Source organism: Globicephala melas, chromosome 15, assembly GCF_963455315.2.
Source record: "Globicephala melas chromosome 15, mGloMel1.2, whole genome shotgun sequence".
NCBI classification, from domain to species: domain Eukaryota; kingdom Metazoa; phylum Chordata; class Mammalia; order Artiodactyla; family Delphinidae; genus Globicephala; species Globicephala melas.
In genome coordinates, this window is record NC_083328.1 from 8,940,826 (window position 1) to 8,954,508 (window position 13,683).

The 13,683-nt window shown below is 48.3% G+C and overlaps 2 protein-coding genes and 1 non-coding gene across 5 annotated transcripts in view; all 3 read left to right on the forward strand.

The window, feature by feature from the left end:
* HIP1 (huntingtin interacting protein 1) overlaps positions 1-8,352 on the forward strand; it is a 153,743-nt gene extending 145,391 nt beyond the window's left edge. For both annotated transcript variants that reach the window (XM_030872024.2, XM_030872025.2), the window contains exons 28-32: positions 549-672; positions 1,121-1,182; positions 3,484-3,592; positions 4,529-4,602; positions 4,966-8,352. In XM_030872024.2, the coding sequence (XP_030727884.2) occupies positions 549-672; positions 1,121-1,182; positions 3,484-3,592; positions 4,529-4,581 (348 nt within the window). In that variant the 3' untranslated portion in view covers positions 4,582-4,602; positions 4,966-8,352. The remainder of the gene's footprint in view (positions 1-548; positions 673-1,120; positions 1,183-3,483; positions 3,593-4,528; positions 4,603-4,965) is intronic.
* A 141-nt stretch (positions 8,353-8,493) lies between these two features.
* POM121C (POM121 transmembrane nucleoporin C) overlaps positions 8,494-13,683 on the forward strand; it is a 49,921-nt gene continuing 44,731 nt past the window's right edge. Inside the window, exons 1-2 of one of the 2 annotated variants that reach the window (XM_060284803.1) lie at positions 8,494-9,367; positions 10,667-10,759. In XM_060284803.1, the coding sequence (XP_060140786.1) occupies positions 9,354-9,367; positions 10,667-10,759 (107 nt within the window). In that variant the 5' untranslated portion in view covers positions 8,494-9,353. Of the gene's footprint in view, positions 10,760-13,683 lie in introns of both variants that reach the window. The other variant, XM_060284802.1, reaches the window with a different exon arrangement.
* Positions 10,917-10,989, forward strand: TRNAG-CCC (transfer RNA glycine (anticodon CCC)). The gene has a single exon. It is a non-coding gene; the product is annotated as a tRNA-Gly (tRNA).

The window sequence follows — 13,683 nt, forward strand, 5'->3', positions numbered from 1 at the left end:
GTGTTGGGTCTTCGTTGCTGAGTGCAGGCTTCCTCTAGTTGCAGCGAGCCGGGGCTACTCTTCGTTGCAGTGCGCGGGCTTCTCATTGCAGTGGCTTCTCTTGTTGTGGAGCACAGGCTCTAGGCACACGGGCTTCAGTAGTTGTGGCTCGCGGGCTCCAGTAGTTGTGGTTCGTGGGCTTCAGTAGTTGTGGCTCGCGGCTTCAGTAGTTGTGGCTTGCAGGCTGTAGAGCGCAGGCTAGGTAGTTGTGGCACACGGGCTTAGTTGCTCCACGACATGTGGGATCTTCTTGAACACCAGGGCTCAAACCTGTGTTCCCTGCATTGGCAGGCGAATTCTTAACCACTGCGCCACCAGGGAAGCCCCAGAAATGATTTTTAATATTAGAGAGAGATGCCAGGAGTTGACCCCCTAGGTAGCGATTTTTGAGAAGTTGAGTGGTGACCACAGCAGAGCCCATATATTTGTCAAGAACCATCAGACCGACTATCTGATTCCATCCTTGCTGCTCTATGTTGTGTGACGCTAAATCTGCTTGGTCCTGGCAGGTGAAAGCTGATAAGGACAGCCCAAACCTGGCCCAGCTGCAGCAGGCCTCTCGGGGCGTGAACCAGGCCACCGCCGCAGTTGTGGCCTCAACCATTTCTGGCAAATCACAGATCGAGGACACAGGTAGCCTTTCAGAAGCAGCGCTTTTCTCATCCATCCCATGTGGCTGCTCGTTACATTCTTCTCCACGATTCCGATCTCCCACAGTCCTGTTTCCAAATTCTGTCTTATTTTTCATCTTTGTACATTCAAACTTACCTTCTCAAAAGTTGAGACACCACACAAGCATGCTGTTGGTCACTCTAGGGACAGGCCTTAGCTAGATTGTCCATTTAGCTATTTCTCTGAATTCAGAGAAATGACTCCACAGGCCTGATTGTCCATTGGGGTGGGGTCTGACCCTAGTTACCCTGTCATTGTCTTCCTCCCTCTCCACCCCTCACTTACATTCACGCGTATGTTGGTAAATGACAAACCAAGCATTTCAGCAGAGCATTGGCACCGGCCACCTCTCAGGTAAGTGTCAGCTGGGGTGTCATTCGACAAGACCCTCCTATTTCCATCATTGCAGACAGCATGGACTTCTCAAGCATGACGCTGACCCAGATCAAACGCCAGGAGATGGATTCCCAGGTAGGAACTCCATCTCTAAGTCTGGTCAGACTCCATTGCCTATGACACTGACCCCACATATTATTCCCATGGGGAGAAGTCAGAGAGAAACTCGCGGGGGAAATGAACACAGAGGTACATATCACCCCAAGAATGAACGTAAGTGATGCTGGAAGAAACAGCGGAGGTGGACAGAGGTCATTAGTAAAGATCAGAATCTTAACTCTTGCCCACCCGTCTTGGTCTGGCATCCCTCAAAATGTTATCAGCTCTCTCCTAAGCGGACCATAAACTGGTATTTAATAGTCTTATATTGACAATTTTTTGAAAACTTTCAATATGAATTATTTGTATATGACCTTCAGGTTTTTTTTTTTAAAAGTCAATCCACTGTTAACCCATCAAAGGCGATGCCATTTCTCAGTTTTAGTAAAGTTATGCCATGCAAAATAGGATCCTGGAGAATACCTGACATCCTTGTTCTAGAATTTCTGGTCACAGTCCTGGGGTAAAGTCCAGCTTGAGACTGGTGAAGTCTATACTCAGCATTTTTAGGAAAAGTCATGTGCCAGGTGTCTGTAGACACTGAAAGAACTGGGCTCAGTTCTGTTGTCTCTGCTGAGCTACTGCAGAAGCAACTTATCTATATTGTATGCAAGTATGTGTTTTAGAATTATCCCATGGCGGGGCAGGGAGAACAGGAAAGAGTATTGCTGAGACAAGTCTGGCCACGAGTTGGTAGTTGATGGAGCAATATGAAAGGTATATGGTGGGGTTCACTGTACCAGTCTCCATCCTTCTGTATATGTTTTACATTTTCCATAATAAAAAGTTTAAAAAGCAAAAAAAACCAAACCACCTTACTGGGTCTAGTTGCTTCCTCTCTGCCCATCTTCAATGCATTCAGCCTCAACATATTGTAAAAATGTAAATGACATGTCAGTTCCCTGCTTAAAAGCTTCCGCTGGCTTCCTTTGGACTTCCTTTGGACCCAGACTCCTTCCCCTGGCCCGTGGGCCGCAGGCGTAACGATCCTTGCCTATTGCTCCAACCTCACCTCATGACTCTCTCCCGGTCAAAAGTTACTTCCTGAGAGTAGCCTTTGCTGCCCACCCTTAGTCTTTATCACTAAGTCGCCCTGTGTCATTTGCTTTATGATCAGGTCTTTTCTTGTTCATTAGTTTGTCTCGTCCCCCCATGAAGTAAGGGGTAAGCAGGGACCTTGTCTGTCTGAGCACCACTGTGTCTCCAGCACCTGTAACAGAGCCTGGGGTCCATTATGGGAGCTCAGCAAATATTTCTTGCAGTAATAAATAAAATAGTTAATGAGGAGGAATAGCCAAGAACCAACCCTTCCTTTAGTGAGATTGTACCTTTTCCTGCACAATAGTAACCCTAAGTTATACCAACCCCTCAAAAATGCCAGAACCATTGTATTTGGTTCCTGTCTAGACTTCCAGAGAACTGGGGTTGAAGGAGATGGGTTACAACTGGATTAGAATGTATCATATAGGTAGACTAAACATTAGAGTTGTCCTTTTCTTTCCATTTTTTCTCTTTTTATTTATTGAAATAGAGTCGACGTACACTGTTACATTAGTTTCAGATGTACTACATAGTGATTTGACATTTGCCTACATCACGAAATGATCATCACAGTAAGTCTAGTCGTCATCTGTTTCCATACAAAGTTATTGCAATAATACTGACCATGTTCCTTATGCTGTATATTATACCCTTGTGCCTTATTTTATAACTGGAGGTTTGTACCTCTTAATCCCCTCACATATTTCACCCCCCTCAACCTCCCCTCCACTCTGTCAACTACCTGTTTATTCTCTGTATCTGTGAGTCTCTTTTCATGTTATTTTGTTTGTTTTGTTTTTTAGATTCCACATTTAGGTGAGATCATATGGTATTTGTCTTTCTATGACTTACATCACTTCTCAAAATACCTTCTAGATCCATCCATGTTGTCGCAAATGGCAAGATTTTTCATTTTTTTTAATAGCTGAGTAGTATGTTTTTAGTTAGTGATTTATCAGAGGAACGTAAGATAAGCCCTACTCCCATTTAGGCATTTGGACCGTAAAGTATCATTCATTTCCAGTAGAGGGTCCCAGTGAGAAAGCATAAAAGCCATTGGGATAGATGGATGAACGAGAGCATGGAGAAATTAGAGCAGAGACAAGGGTGAAATTGAGGACTGGGTAAGCTATGGATAACATGGACGACGAGTCCTGGACCACAGAGGAAAGGGATTAAGTCGACATGAGACCGTTCTCAGGTCCCTGCTCAAAGCAAAGGCCACTTTCCCCACAGGTTAGGGTGCTGGAGCTAGAAAACGAACTGCAAAAGGAGCGTCAGAAACTGGGAGAGCTTCGGAAAAAGCATTACGAGCTCGCTGGTGTTGCCGAGGGCTGGGAAGAAGGTGAGCCAAGGACTGGCACAGCCCCCAGGGAGGGAGGTGGGGGGATGCTGTGGGCCTCTCCCTCCTCCCTTCTATTCACAGGGCATCTTTTTTTTTTTTTTTTGTGCGGTATGTGGGCCTCTCACCGTTGTGGTCTCTCCCGTTGTGGGACACAGGCTCCGGACGCGCTGGCCCAGCGGCCATGGCTCAGGGGCCCAGCCGCTCCACGGCACGTGGGATCTTCCCGGACCGGGGCACGAACCCATGTCCCCTGCATCAGCAGGCGGACTCTCAACCACTGCGCCACCAGGGAAGCCCTCACAGGGCATCTTTTTTCTCCAGTGGTGAATAACCCATAAGCCCCAAACTGGTGGTGAATAGAAAGCTTTTGTGGTCATCTTTCAAGACCTGAATGTTGACCAGTGGACTGAATGGTCACTCACTCACACCATTGCCTTCCAGACCCAGTTAGCCTGGTTTTTCTCCCCAGGAGTTTAGTTTCAGGCCAGCATCAAGTTGAGTAGTGAATGAATGAATAGTGGTCAGTGAAGGCCCAGCAGACAGGGCAAGTGAATTCCAAGCTTCTGGCTGCCTAGAGCCAGCTATGGGTAGCAATGGCGAGAGACAGAAAGGGTCAGGAGCTAGAAACAGTGTGGAGTGGAGAAAGGTTCACCCCACCAGCCCAGGGACTCTTGGTCGCCCGGAGTCTGTGCGGGCTGCTTTTCTGAACATCCAAAGTAGCCAACTTGATCACAACCAAGATCGTGATTCTCGTTGGGCTCATTGACTCTGGGAGCCCACCACAGATGCCGCCCAGTCATTCCTGGACACTTGACCCAGGGAATAGGTGGTTATGATTATGTATTTTAGAGCCCAACCTGGCGGCCGTTTCTGTTGGCTAGATGAATGTGTGCGTGCACCAAACACTATGAAACATAAGTGACACTTGTCTTTTAGGAACAGAAGCATCACCACCTACGCTGCAAGAAGCGATCACCGAGAAAGAATAGAGTCACACCGACGTCCCACAGGTCAGAGTGTAAATCCTTGTTGCCCATCTGTGTGTGTGTGTGTGTGTGTGTGTGTGATTCCCCCAGTCACGGGCCAGCCCCTGGGAGTGCACGCCACGCCCCTCATCCGGTGCTGAGCACCTGCCCGGCCTTCCAAAGACTCCCTCCACAGCCCATGATCTGTGTTCTCTCACTCCTCCCCCACCGCCAAGAAGAGGGGAGCCCAGGGCCACCCCGACAGAGGGGACCTCCCTCCCGGTCCTGCCTGTTTTACCCCCAAACAGTTGGTGTCCTTGTTGGGGGGTGGGGTGGGAGGCTTGTTGCTACTGCTGTTGAGCTGGAGAGCGAAGATCTTACGCGTTTTCTTTTCTGTTTTCTTCTCAGCCTTTTCCGTTTCATCATTTGCACAAACTTGTGAACACTGGGGGACTGGTGGATTCCAAACCATGACCCGACCCTGAGGCTGCACAGAGTCGGAAGAAGAGCAGAAGTGTCCTGGCCGAGAATGCCAAGGCAGTGCCCCCCTCTTTTGGCAGTCCCATGGATTCCCACTGCTTCTTATGGTGGTCGGGTCTTTTTTTCCCCAAGTTTCACTCACATAGCCAACACTCCCAGGGGATCGCCCCTGAAGCCCTGAGCTATTGGGGGCCCCTAACCACAGCAGCTCACAGCAATGGTGCTGCCTAGGCTTCGCCACGGTGCTCCCCGCCGGCCCCCCGAGCCGAGCATCCTGCTGAGCAAGTGTGGGTCAGCCGAGGCCACTCCCTGGGGCCGGGCGGAAGGAGAGCGAGTGCCTTGCCTTCTAAAGCTGGAGCCCAGCCGAAAGCTCTGCCCACCTTCACAAGTGAGGGGCGACAGAGAGAGGGAGAGGAAGGGTGCACACAGCCCAGGTCTTCAGGAGGCCACCTTTCTTGGAAACTCCTTGTGACCGGGCTGAAAAGCCTTATCCCATGCTTGAACCCAGCCGGTGAGAGTAGCCACACTTCCTCCCCCCGGAAGGAATCTTCCATGGCCCCTCAGTTGACACCTCCCTTCATACCCAGGCAGGGCCCTAAGAGGGAACACGTGAGGGGTTTCCAATCCCTTTCTCCAAATGTCTGCCTTGGCACCCTCTTGAATCTCAAGAAGATAGTTCCATGTTCTACCTAATGGACAGACCCAGAAGATCAGGCCAACTTACTTGCTCCCAGCAGGAAAGACCCTGGGCTTTGTTTGGTACCTTGAATATTCTGACTGATCTCCATTAGCAGCAGTGCTGGCAGCAACCAGGATTTCAGGTGTGACTGTGGCTAGGCTTGCGTTGCCACCTGAGTACATCCGTCTTTAAGAATCGGAAACAAGACCTAGAGGTCATCCCGATCTGTCGTTGCCGGTTTGGGTCTTGAAGGGGAAAGCTCCTCAGAGCATCTGGGTCAGGGAAAACAAGAGAGGGGGGCCACTGGCTCTGACCCCTTCCAACCACACATCCTGGGCCCTGGCTGCCTCGTGGACAGGATGAGGACAGAAGGAGCTTGAACGACGTCCTGGAGATGGGCGGCCCGCCAGCACTTCTTCACCTCCAGATGGACCCCAGCATTTAAGTGACCTTCCCATCTTGGACAAACAACGTCTTCCTTCCTTTATCTGTAGCAATTCATAGGTAGTAGCCAACAAGCACTTCCCAGGACCTGTCCCCAAGGACCATTGCTGAGTGTTGCTACGTGACAGGTTGTGAGACTCCCTTTTGATCACTGTGAATCAACTCTCTCTCCTTCCTAAGCCCCCACCGCCGACTCCCTTTCTCTGCATTTTCTAACTAGGGCACTCAAAAACCTGCGTCCCATGAGCTCAGATTATGAGACGCAGATGTGTGATCTCCATACTGGGCTGACAAGGCGGTAGCAGTAGAAACTGACCGGTCTTACGTTTACTGCTTCTTTGTGCTCAACTATTTTTCCACCCAAGCCTCAGAAGGAATGATGTGTAGCATCCCTGGCCCAGCTGTGCCTATTAAGCCAATTGGTGTGTTCTCAGCATGGGTCAACACTTCCAAACGTGGCTGGTCCTCACTTCCAGAATCAAAGCCATTCAGACTATTGTGCTCCAAATTACCGATGGGGGGAAAATCTAGTATATGGGACCAGATTAGGATTCCCTGAGTAACGCTCCCTCTAAAAAGAAGCCACAGTAATTTTTAAAACCTTCATGGGCTTCTCCGGAGTAATAAGACAGTTAAGAAAGCACTTAAACAGGAACACAGGCTAATTCAGTCTCACATGAGGAAATATAGGTCAGAATTAGTATAATTACTTTTATAATCGCTTGACTCAGAAGCTAGTCCATTCTCTAGCCCAAATCAAAATGTCGTACCTTGGCTACTCTAAAAATGAGCGTGTTATCCTGGGTGTGAAATGCCTTGGTTAAAACAGGAATCACATCCTCAGGCTAAAAATGAACCTCACAGCCTTTTAAATTAGTCACTGAGCATCATTCGTGACTTGAGTCTCATGGGTCAGTGTGAATGGGTCAGAGCAAGGCAGGACAGCAATGAAGTGATGCCTTAGCGTTGACGAGAGGCCGAAATACAGCCGTATCCATGATTTTAATTGTGTAGCACAGTGTCTCATATCTCTAGAGTAAGGATATGAGTGTACATAATAAGGAAAAAACATTGAAGGAAAGACCTACCTCTGTGGGGTTATTTATATCTGAGCACGGAGTTTAAATGAGACTCGAATTTAGATTGTTTGCTGATTCTGCTGCCCACAACAGGATCCCTGAATTGGAGTCCCTGACCCAGTGGCTGGAAGAACCATTGTCCAGAGCATCCTTTCTTTGAAGTGTCTGAGCTGCCAAGGCAGACGGCAGGGTTTACACCGGGTACCACGGGGATCATGAGCTCATGTCTCCAGTCCGGTTGGTTTGCTTCGGCCTCTCACTGAGGAGCTGGTTTGGGGCTTGCACCTGGGTGGCGCCTGCTTCTTGGCCAGCTCCTTAGTCTAGAGGGATCTCCTGGCTCCACTTACCTTGGTCTTTACCAAGTGGTGATGTTCTTGCTACCTTCTACCACCTTTCTGCGTCTCTGGAAATCCTTTCTGCCAGTGAAAGCCTTCAGTCCTGGCATTGGCCTTCCAACCAGACTGGCTTTGCCCGGTCTCCGCCATCCTCGGTCCTCCAGAGACCGCGCTGCCTGTTGCATAGAAAACCACCACCTCGGGCCTGCCAGCCATCAACACAGCATACCGGGCCAGCTGTCTACTGCTCACATCTCCCAGGTCCAGACCAAAATACAGGATTAGCAACCCACAGTGGCAACTTGGCCTCTCACCCCAGGAGCCAAAGCAACATGAAACAATTGGTCAAACATTGTTGGGTCCGATTCTGAGAGTAGGTGATTTCCAGACATGTCTTTCAGGTGACCCTCAACTACCTCAGGTTTGAAGGCCCTAAATTAGGCTGATTACTACTCACAGGGACAAACTGAGGGGGTTCAGATAAATCTTGGTGATAACGCAATTGTCTCAAACTTATAACAAACTCTTTCACATTTAGGTTTTCAGGGATGGGATTGGGTTTTTTCTTCTGTTTTTAACCTTTTCCCCAATTTTCCATTAGAATAGTTCCTATAAATGAATTTCATTTTTCACTGAGTGCCTACCTTCCCAGGGCAGGTAGCCACTGGCTTTGTTTCCTTCCAACAGTACTTTTATTATGGTATTAAGACTTTCCTTTGTATAATACATTGCATCTGTGTTTTCAATTTTTCAATAAATATTTCAACCTGGCAATGGAGAGGAGTGGTGATAACTGACCAATCAATGTGGTTTTGAGGTCTGGGGTTTCAGTGAAAAGCCTACATTTATATCCCAAGGTTCACTGAATCCACTTAGCTCTGCACCTCTGGGAATGTGTCTTAAAAACAGGACGTTTTCTGAAGCGTAAAACTATTGCATTTCCTATGCTACTTTAGAAAAAAGAAACATTAGTTTGCACCCCTTAGCACTTTTCCATCCTCTCTATCCTCTCATCCTTGGGAGTGATCAAACAGTGTCTAAGTGTTCAATGTAGTACTGTAATTTACCTAGAAGGCCAGGTCACTGCATGAAATCTGGGGTCTTGAGCCATGGATATTCCTTTCTCCACCCTAAAGATGTAAAAATAATCTGCCATCTGAAAAATGCATGGGGCGAATTCTGCTCGGGGCCAGAAGCTGCCAATCACAAGGGGATTCAGAGCGAGCCGGTCACGGCTACCAGAGGATTTGCAGAGGGAGCTGACAGAATGGGGCCGGCTGCATGGTGACTTTCCCCGGCAGGATCGTCTGTAACCTAATGCTGCCAGTGCGTTAAGCCAACAGGACCTGCCAGGGAGGAAGGGAGATGGGGAAGGCCTGGGGTTGGCAAGCAGGGGGATTGCCCAAATGACTCACAAAGGACAGAGAGAATGAAGCAAGCCATCGGTAGAGTCTGTAACTAAGGAGGTCAAATAATCAGGAAAACTGAAGGAAAATAGTGTTGAAAGTGCCCAGTGGGGAAGATGATCTTGATAAATACAGAAAACAGGAAACCCTTGCCTACAGCTGTGTTTTTCTGCTCTCTCTAGCAGGATGCAAAGGTGAGCCTGCTCCATTTGAAGCCCCACTGATAGAATGGACGGTTCTTGGTCACAGCCCTCTTGCATGTCACTCCTGGAGCTTGAGTGTGAAACTGAGAGGTCCAGAAAGCCAAGCAGAGAACCACCGGGAGCAAACAGGGGCCCCAGGCTTTGAAGTGCCTTCTCCCCGAAACCTGCACATGACACTGACCAGGTGCCCCAGAGGTTCTGGTACTTACCCCCTTAGGGGTCTTTCCGGGGCCCTGTGGCCAGGCCCCAGTTCTAAGAGGGCAGCCTGGGTGGCTGGTCACTCTGGCCAGTGGAGTATTTCTTACGGGGAATCGTGAGATCAGGCCACCAGAATGTTTTATGGCTAACAAGCCGTAAAGAAGGACCAAGGGGGAGTTAGGGTTTATACAGACAGGAGCCAAATTTGTTTGGGACCTAGGGGTGGCCCTGGCAAAGTGAAAATGAACAAAGGGTTGAAATGGGCAAGTGGGAGGGTAGCCTAGATGAGATTGAAGCCAAGGGTATATAGCCAAAATATCCTATATACCACACTGTTGTGATTTAAAGCCAGTGAGATTTAATCTTGGTCACCATGGCTGTACTCAGCCTCTAACACATTACCCAACGTACGTTTAAACATTCTGGAGTGAATGAACTCTTTTTACACCACATTCTTAGTTATACACATATGTTATGCATCCGTTCATTGCACAGGCTCTGAAATTTCCAATGAAGCCTTTCCGTTCCCTGCCCTTACATTAACATACTGATTAGTCATTGTTAAGTGTCTGCTCTACCAGGCACTGGGAACACAGTGGAGAGCAAATACAGACGCGGTCCCGCCCTTCTGGAGCTTACAGGCTATGGGAGGAGACAAATAGGATAATCAAATAATCACAGTAACAAGTGTGTAAGGACAACTGGAGGAAGTGCAGTAAAGGAACAGGACAGAGTTCTCTGAGAGCATGTAAGGATGCCACTGGGGTGGGGTACAAAGGGAATTTCGTTTTTACCTGGACTGTTTTCTTTTGATGGGGTTCAGGACGTGCTACCCCAAAATATAGCACTTTGGCCTGTGGAATATTTGAAACTGAAGGAAATTGAGAATGGCATATGGAGGAGGGACTTTCTGACCTTCCTCTGAAGCAGATCATGTGAGAGGTGCCCTGCTTGTACCCAGAGGAAAGGAACCTCCTTATCTCCACGTGAGGGATGCCGAGAGGAATCTAAGCAGACCTCGCTGTTTCCCCAGTTTCCTACGCTCAGCTCGTGTCCTCTCGTCCTCTCCCATTTTCCCTTAATTCTCCACTCTTCATCCAATCGAGCATAAACACACTCAGGTGTGACTGCCTCTTTAGGTCTTCATTCCCTTATGAAGGCTCCCACATCACATAGAACTTACATCAAAGACATTTGTGTGCTTTTCTCATTAGTCTTTTGTTACAAGGGCCCCAGCTGCGAACGTAGAAGGGTAAAGGGAAATGACCTTTTCCCTCTGTTATAGTTTCTGGCAACCACGGAGGGATGGCTGGGACACCTCATTGGCTCTGTGGCCTGTAGACAGGATCCTGGGAAAACTAACCAAAACCAGTGAAAGGTAAGAATGTTCTACCAAAGTCAGCTCTCCCGGGTCTCCGTCTGTAGGGCCCAGTTGAGAGAGGAAGGTAAAAAGTATCTCCTTGTCCCTTCCTTTTCTAATTCAGATTAGCACGAGAAAAACATTTGTCAAAATTAATTCTTTGGATTGTGGGACTTCCCTGGTGGTCCAGTGGTTAAGACTCTACACTCCCAATGCAGGGGGCCCAGGTTCGATTCCTGGTCAGGGAACTAGATCCCACATGCATGCCCCAACTAAGAAGTCCGCATGCCGCAACTAAAGATCCCATGGGCCGCAACGAAGATCCCATGGGCCACAACTAAGACCAGGCACAGCCAAAATAAATAAATACATAAATATTTTTAAAAAATTATTTGGATTGTGACTCTGGTTGAATTTGGTTTGGGGGGCCCATTGGTTATTGATCTTGCTCTCCTGTTTGTCAGCTCCTGCTTTCCTGTTTGTCTTGTTTTTTTGTTTGTTTTTGCGGTACGCGGGCCTCTCACTGTTGTGGCCTCTCCCGTTGCGGAGCACAGGCTCCGGATGCGCAGGCTCAGCGGCCATGGCTCACGGGCCCAGCCGCTCCGTGGCATGTGGGATCTTCCCGGACCGGGGCACGAATCCGTGTCCCCTGCATCGGCAGGCGGACTCTCAACCACTGCGACACCAGGGAAGCCCCCTGTTTGTCTTGTTTTGTGTCCTGGGGGCTCGTCTTGGCTTTCCTCCTGCCAAAGCATGAACATTGTCAGTTCTTGCCTGTGCAGGAGGCCAACCAGCAGGTAGGGTCCCCAAGAATATGGCTGCACAGAAATGTGGGCAGTACCTCATTTGCAGCTAACATCCTACGAATTGTTCCCAGCTCTCTGGGGGAAACAATGGTCTTTCTTTCTTTCTTTTGGCTCTCTTTGGGAGTGGCTCCAGATCACAGGAGGACTGCGTACTTGCACCCTCTGTGCGGAGGCCTCTTGTGTCCTCTGTTAAGTCATAAACAGCTTTTACTGGTTTTGGTTTTGAGTCAGTTGGCACAGGTATGACTTTTGGTTTTAAAAAAGAAAAAAAGGAGTAGGTAGTCAACACTGCCAGGAATATTTGTTGTTTATCTCAGCTGATAATAAGATATTTGAAAGAATTTTTTTCGAGGGGAGTTCCCTGGCGGCTTAGTGGTTAGGACTCGGTGATTTCATTGCCATGGCCTGGGGTCAATCCCTGGTTGGGGAACTAAGATTCCTACAAGTCGCGCCAAAAAAAAATTTTGTTTTAACGAGCTCTGTTGTCAGAAGTTGGCTTAATTGGAAGCTGATATCCAGACCCTGATAGGAGCTATTTTTTAAGGCGTCTCTTGTTTGTGTGGTCGTGCTGCTCCATGGGAACTTCTGTCCACTGAAACCCCGTTCTCGAGCCCCTGCCGACTGTATGGTGCACCAGACCTGTCTTCCTCCTTTTTTTCTTTAATGTTTTATTTATTTTATTTCATTTATCTCTTTGTGGCTGCATTGGGTCTTCATTGCTGTGCGCGGGCTTTCTTCTAGTTGCGGCGAGCGGGGGCTGCTCTTCGTTGGGGTGCGTGGGCTTCTCATTGCAGTGGCTTCTCCTATTGTGGAGCACCGGCTCTACCCGCACAGCCTTCAGTAGTTGTGGCTCGCAGGCTCTAGAGCGCAGGCTCAGTAGTTGTGGCGCACGGGCTTAGTTGCTCTGCGGCATGTGGGGTCCTCCCGGACCAGGGCTCGAACCCGTGTCCCCTGCGTTGGCAGGCAGGTTCTTAACCACGGCGCCACCAGGGAGGCCCTGTCTTCCTCCTTCTTGTTGACATGATGCTGCTGGGGATAATTGGATCGTCATTGGATTCTTTGGGAAACATAAGATCTCCCCGAACTGGCCCCTCTTCAACCTCTCCCTTGCCATTGCTTCTGCTTTTTTCCCCTGTGCCTTCTTTGATCTTCCATCACTTCCCTTGAGTCCTCTGCTGTGACTCCCTTCAAGCCCCTGGCTCCTCCATCCTTCTGTCCACCTCTGCCAGACCTTGTTATACACCAGCCCCTCAGCCACTTGAACTTTAGGCCCCTGCTCTCAAGGGACTGAGGGTCCCCCAGAAGCAACTACCTGAGGCTGAAAAGGAAAAAGGCTAATTGCAAAAAGGCTGACTATTTTATCCACTCAGATGAGCTTTGGAGACATCCAGACAGCCGCTAGATGTCTCCTCAGTCACTCACCTAAAGCGTAGTTCTCAGCCTCCATAAGATTACCTATCAGGTCAAATGAAAATCCTAGAAACTTGCTCCACAAATATTGATAAAAAGAATTAGCCCTTATATTGAGTAGGTAACCTCAACTTGTCCCATTTGCCAGAAACACAATTTGGTTAAAAATAAAGCAGGTATAAGGACTTCCCTGGTGGTCCAGTGGTTAAGAATCCACCTTCCAATGCAGGGAACGTGGGTTTGATCCCTGGAACTAAGATCCCACATGCTGCGGCATAACTAAGCCCATGCACTCTAGAGCCTGCTCACCACAACTAGAAAGAAGCCTCTGCGTCACAACAAAGATCCTGTGTGCCGCAACTAAGACCCAACTCAGCCAAATAAATAAGTGTTTTAAAATATATATATAAAGTAGGTATAAACCAGTGAGTTTGTATTACTAAGTTTTACTGACGCATGCTTAAAATTATAAAATGAAAGCTCTAGGATCACTGCATTTGTCTGTATGTATGCGTATGTCTATGCATGTATATTACGTGTAGGTGATTTTTTTCTACCTTTGGATGGTATTACCAAATTAGTTATAAAATCCATTAAAGAGGCTCTATTTGAATTGGCTTAGAGATAAATGAGTGAGAAGTCTAGAAACTAACCCAATTTTGTTTTAAGTTCACATGATCTGGGATAAATATTTGGTAAATAAAGCTAGTCTTAAAATTGTTGGCA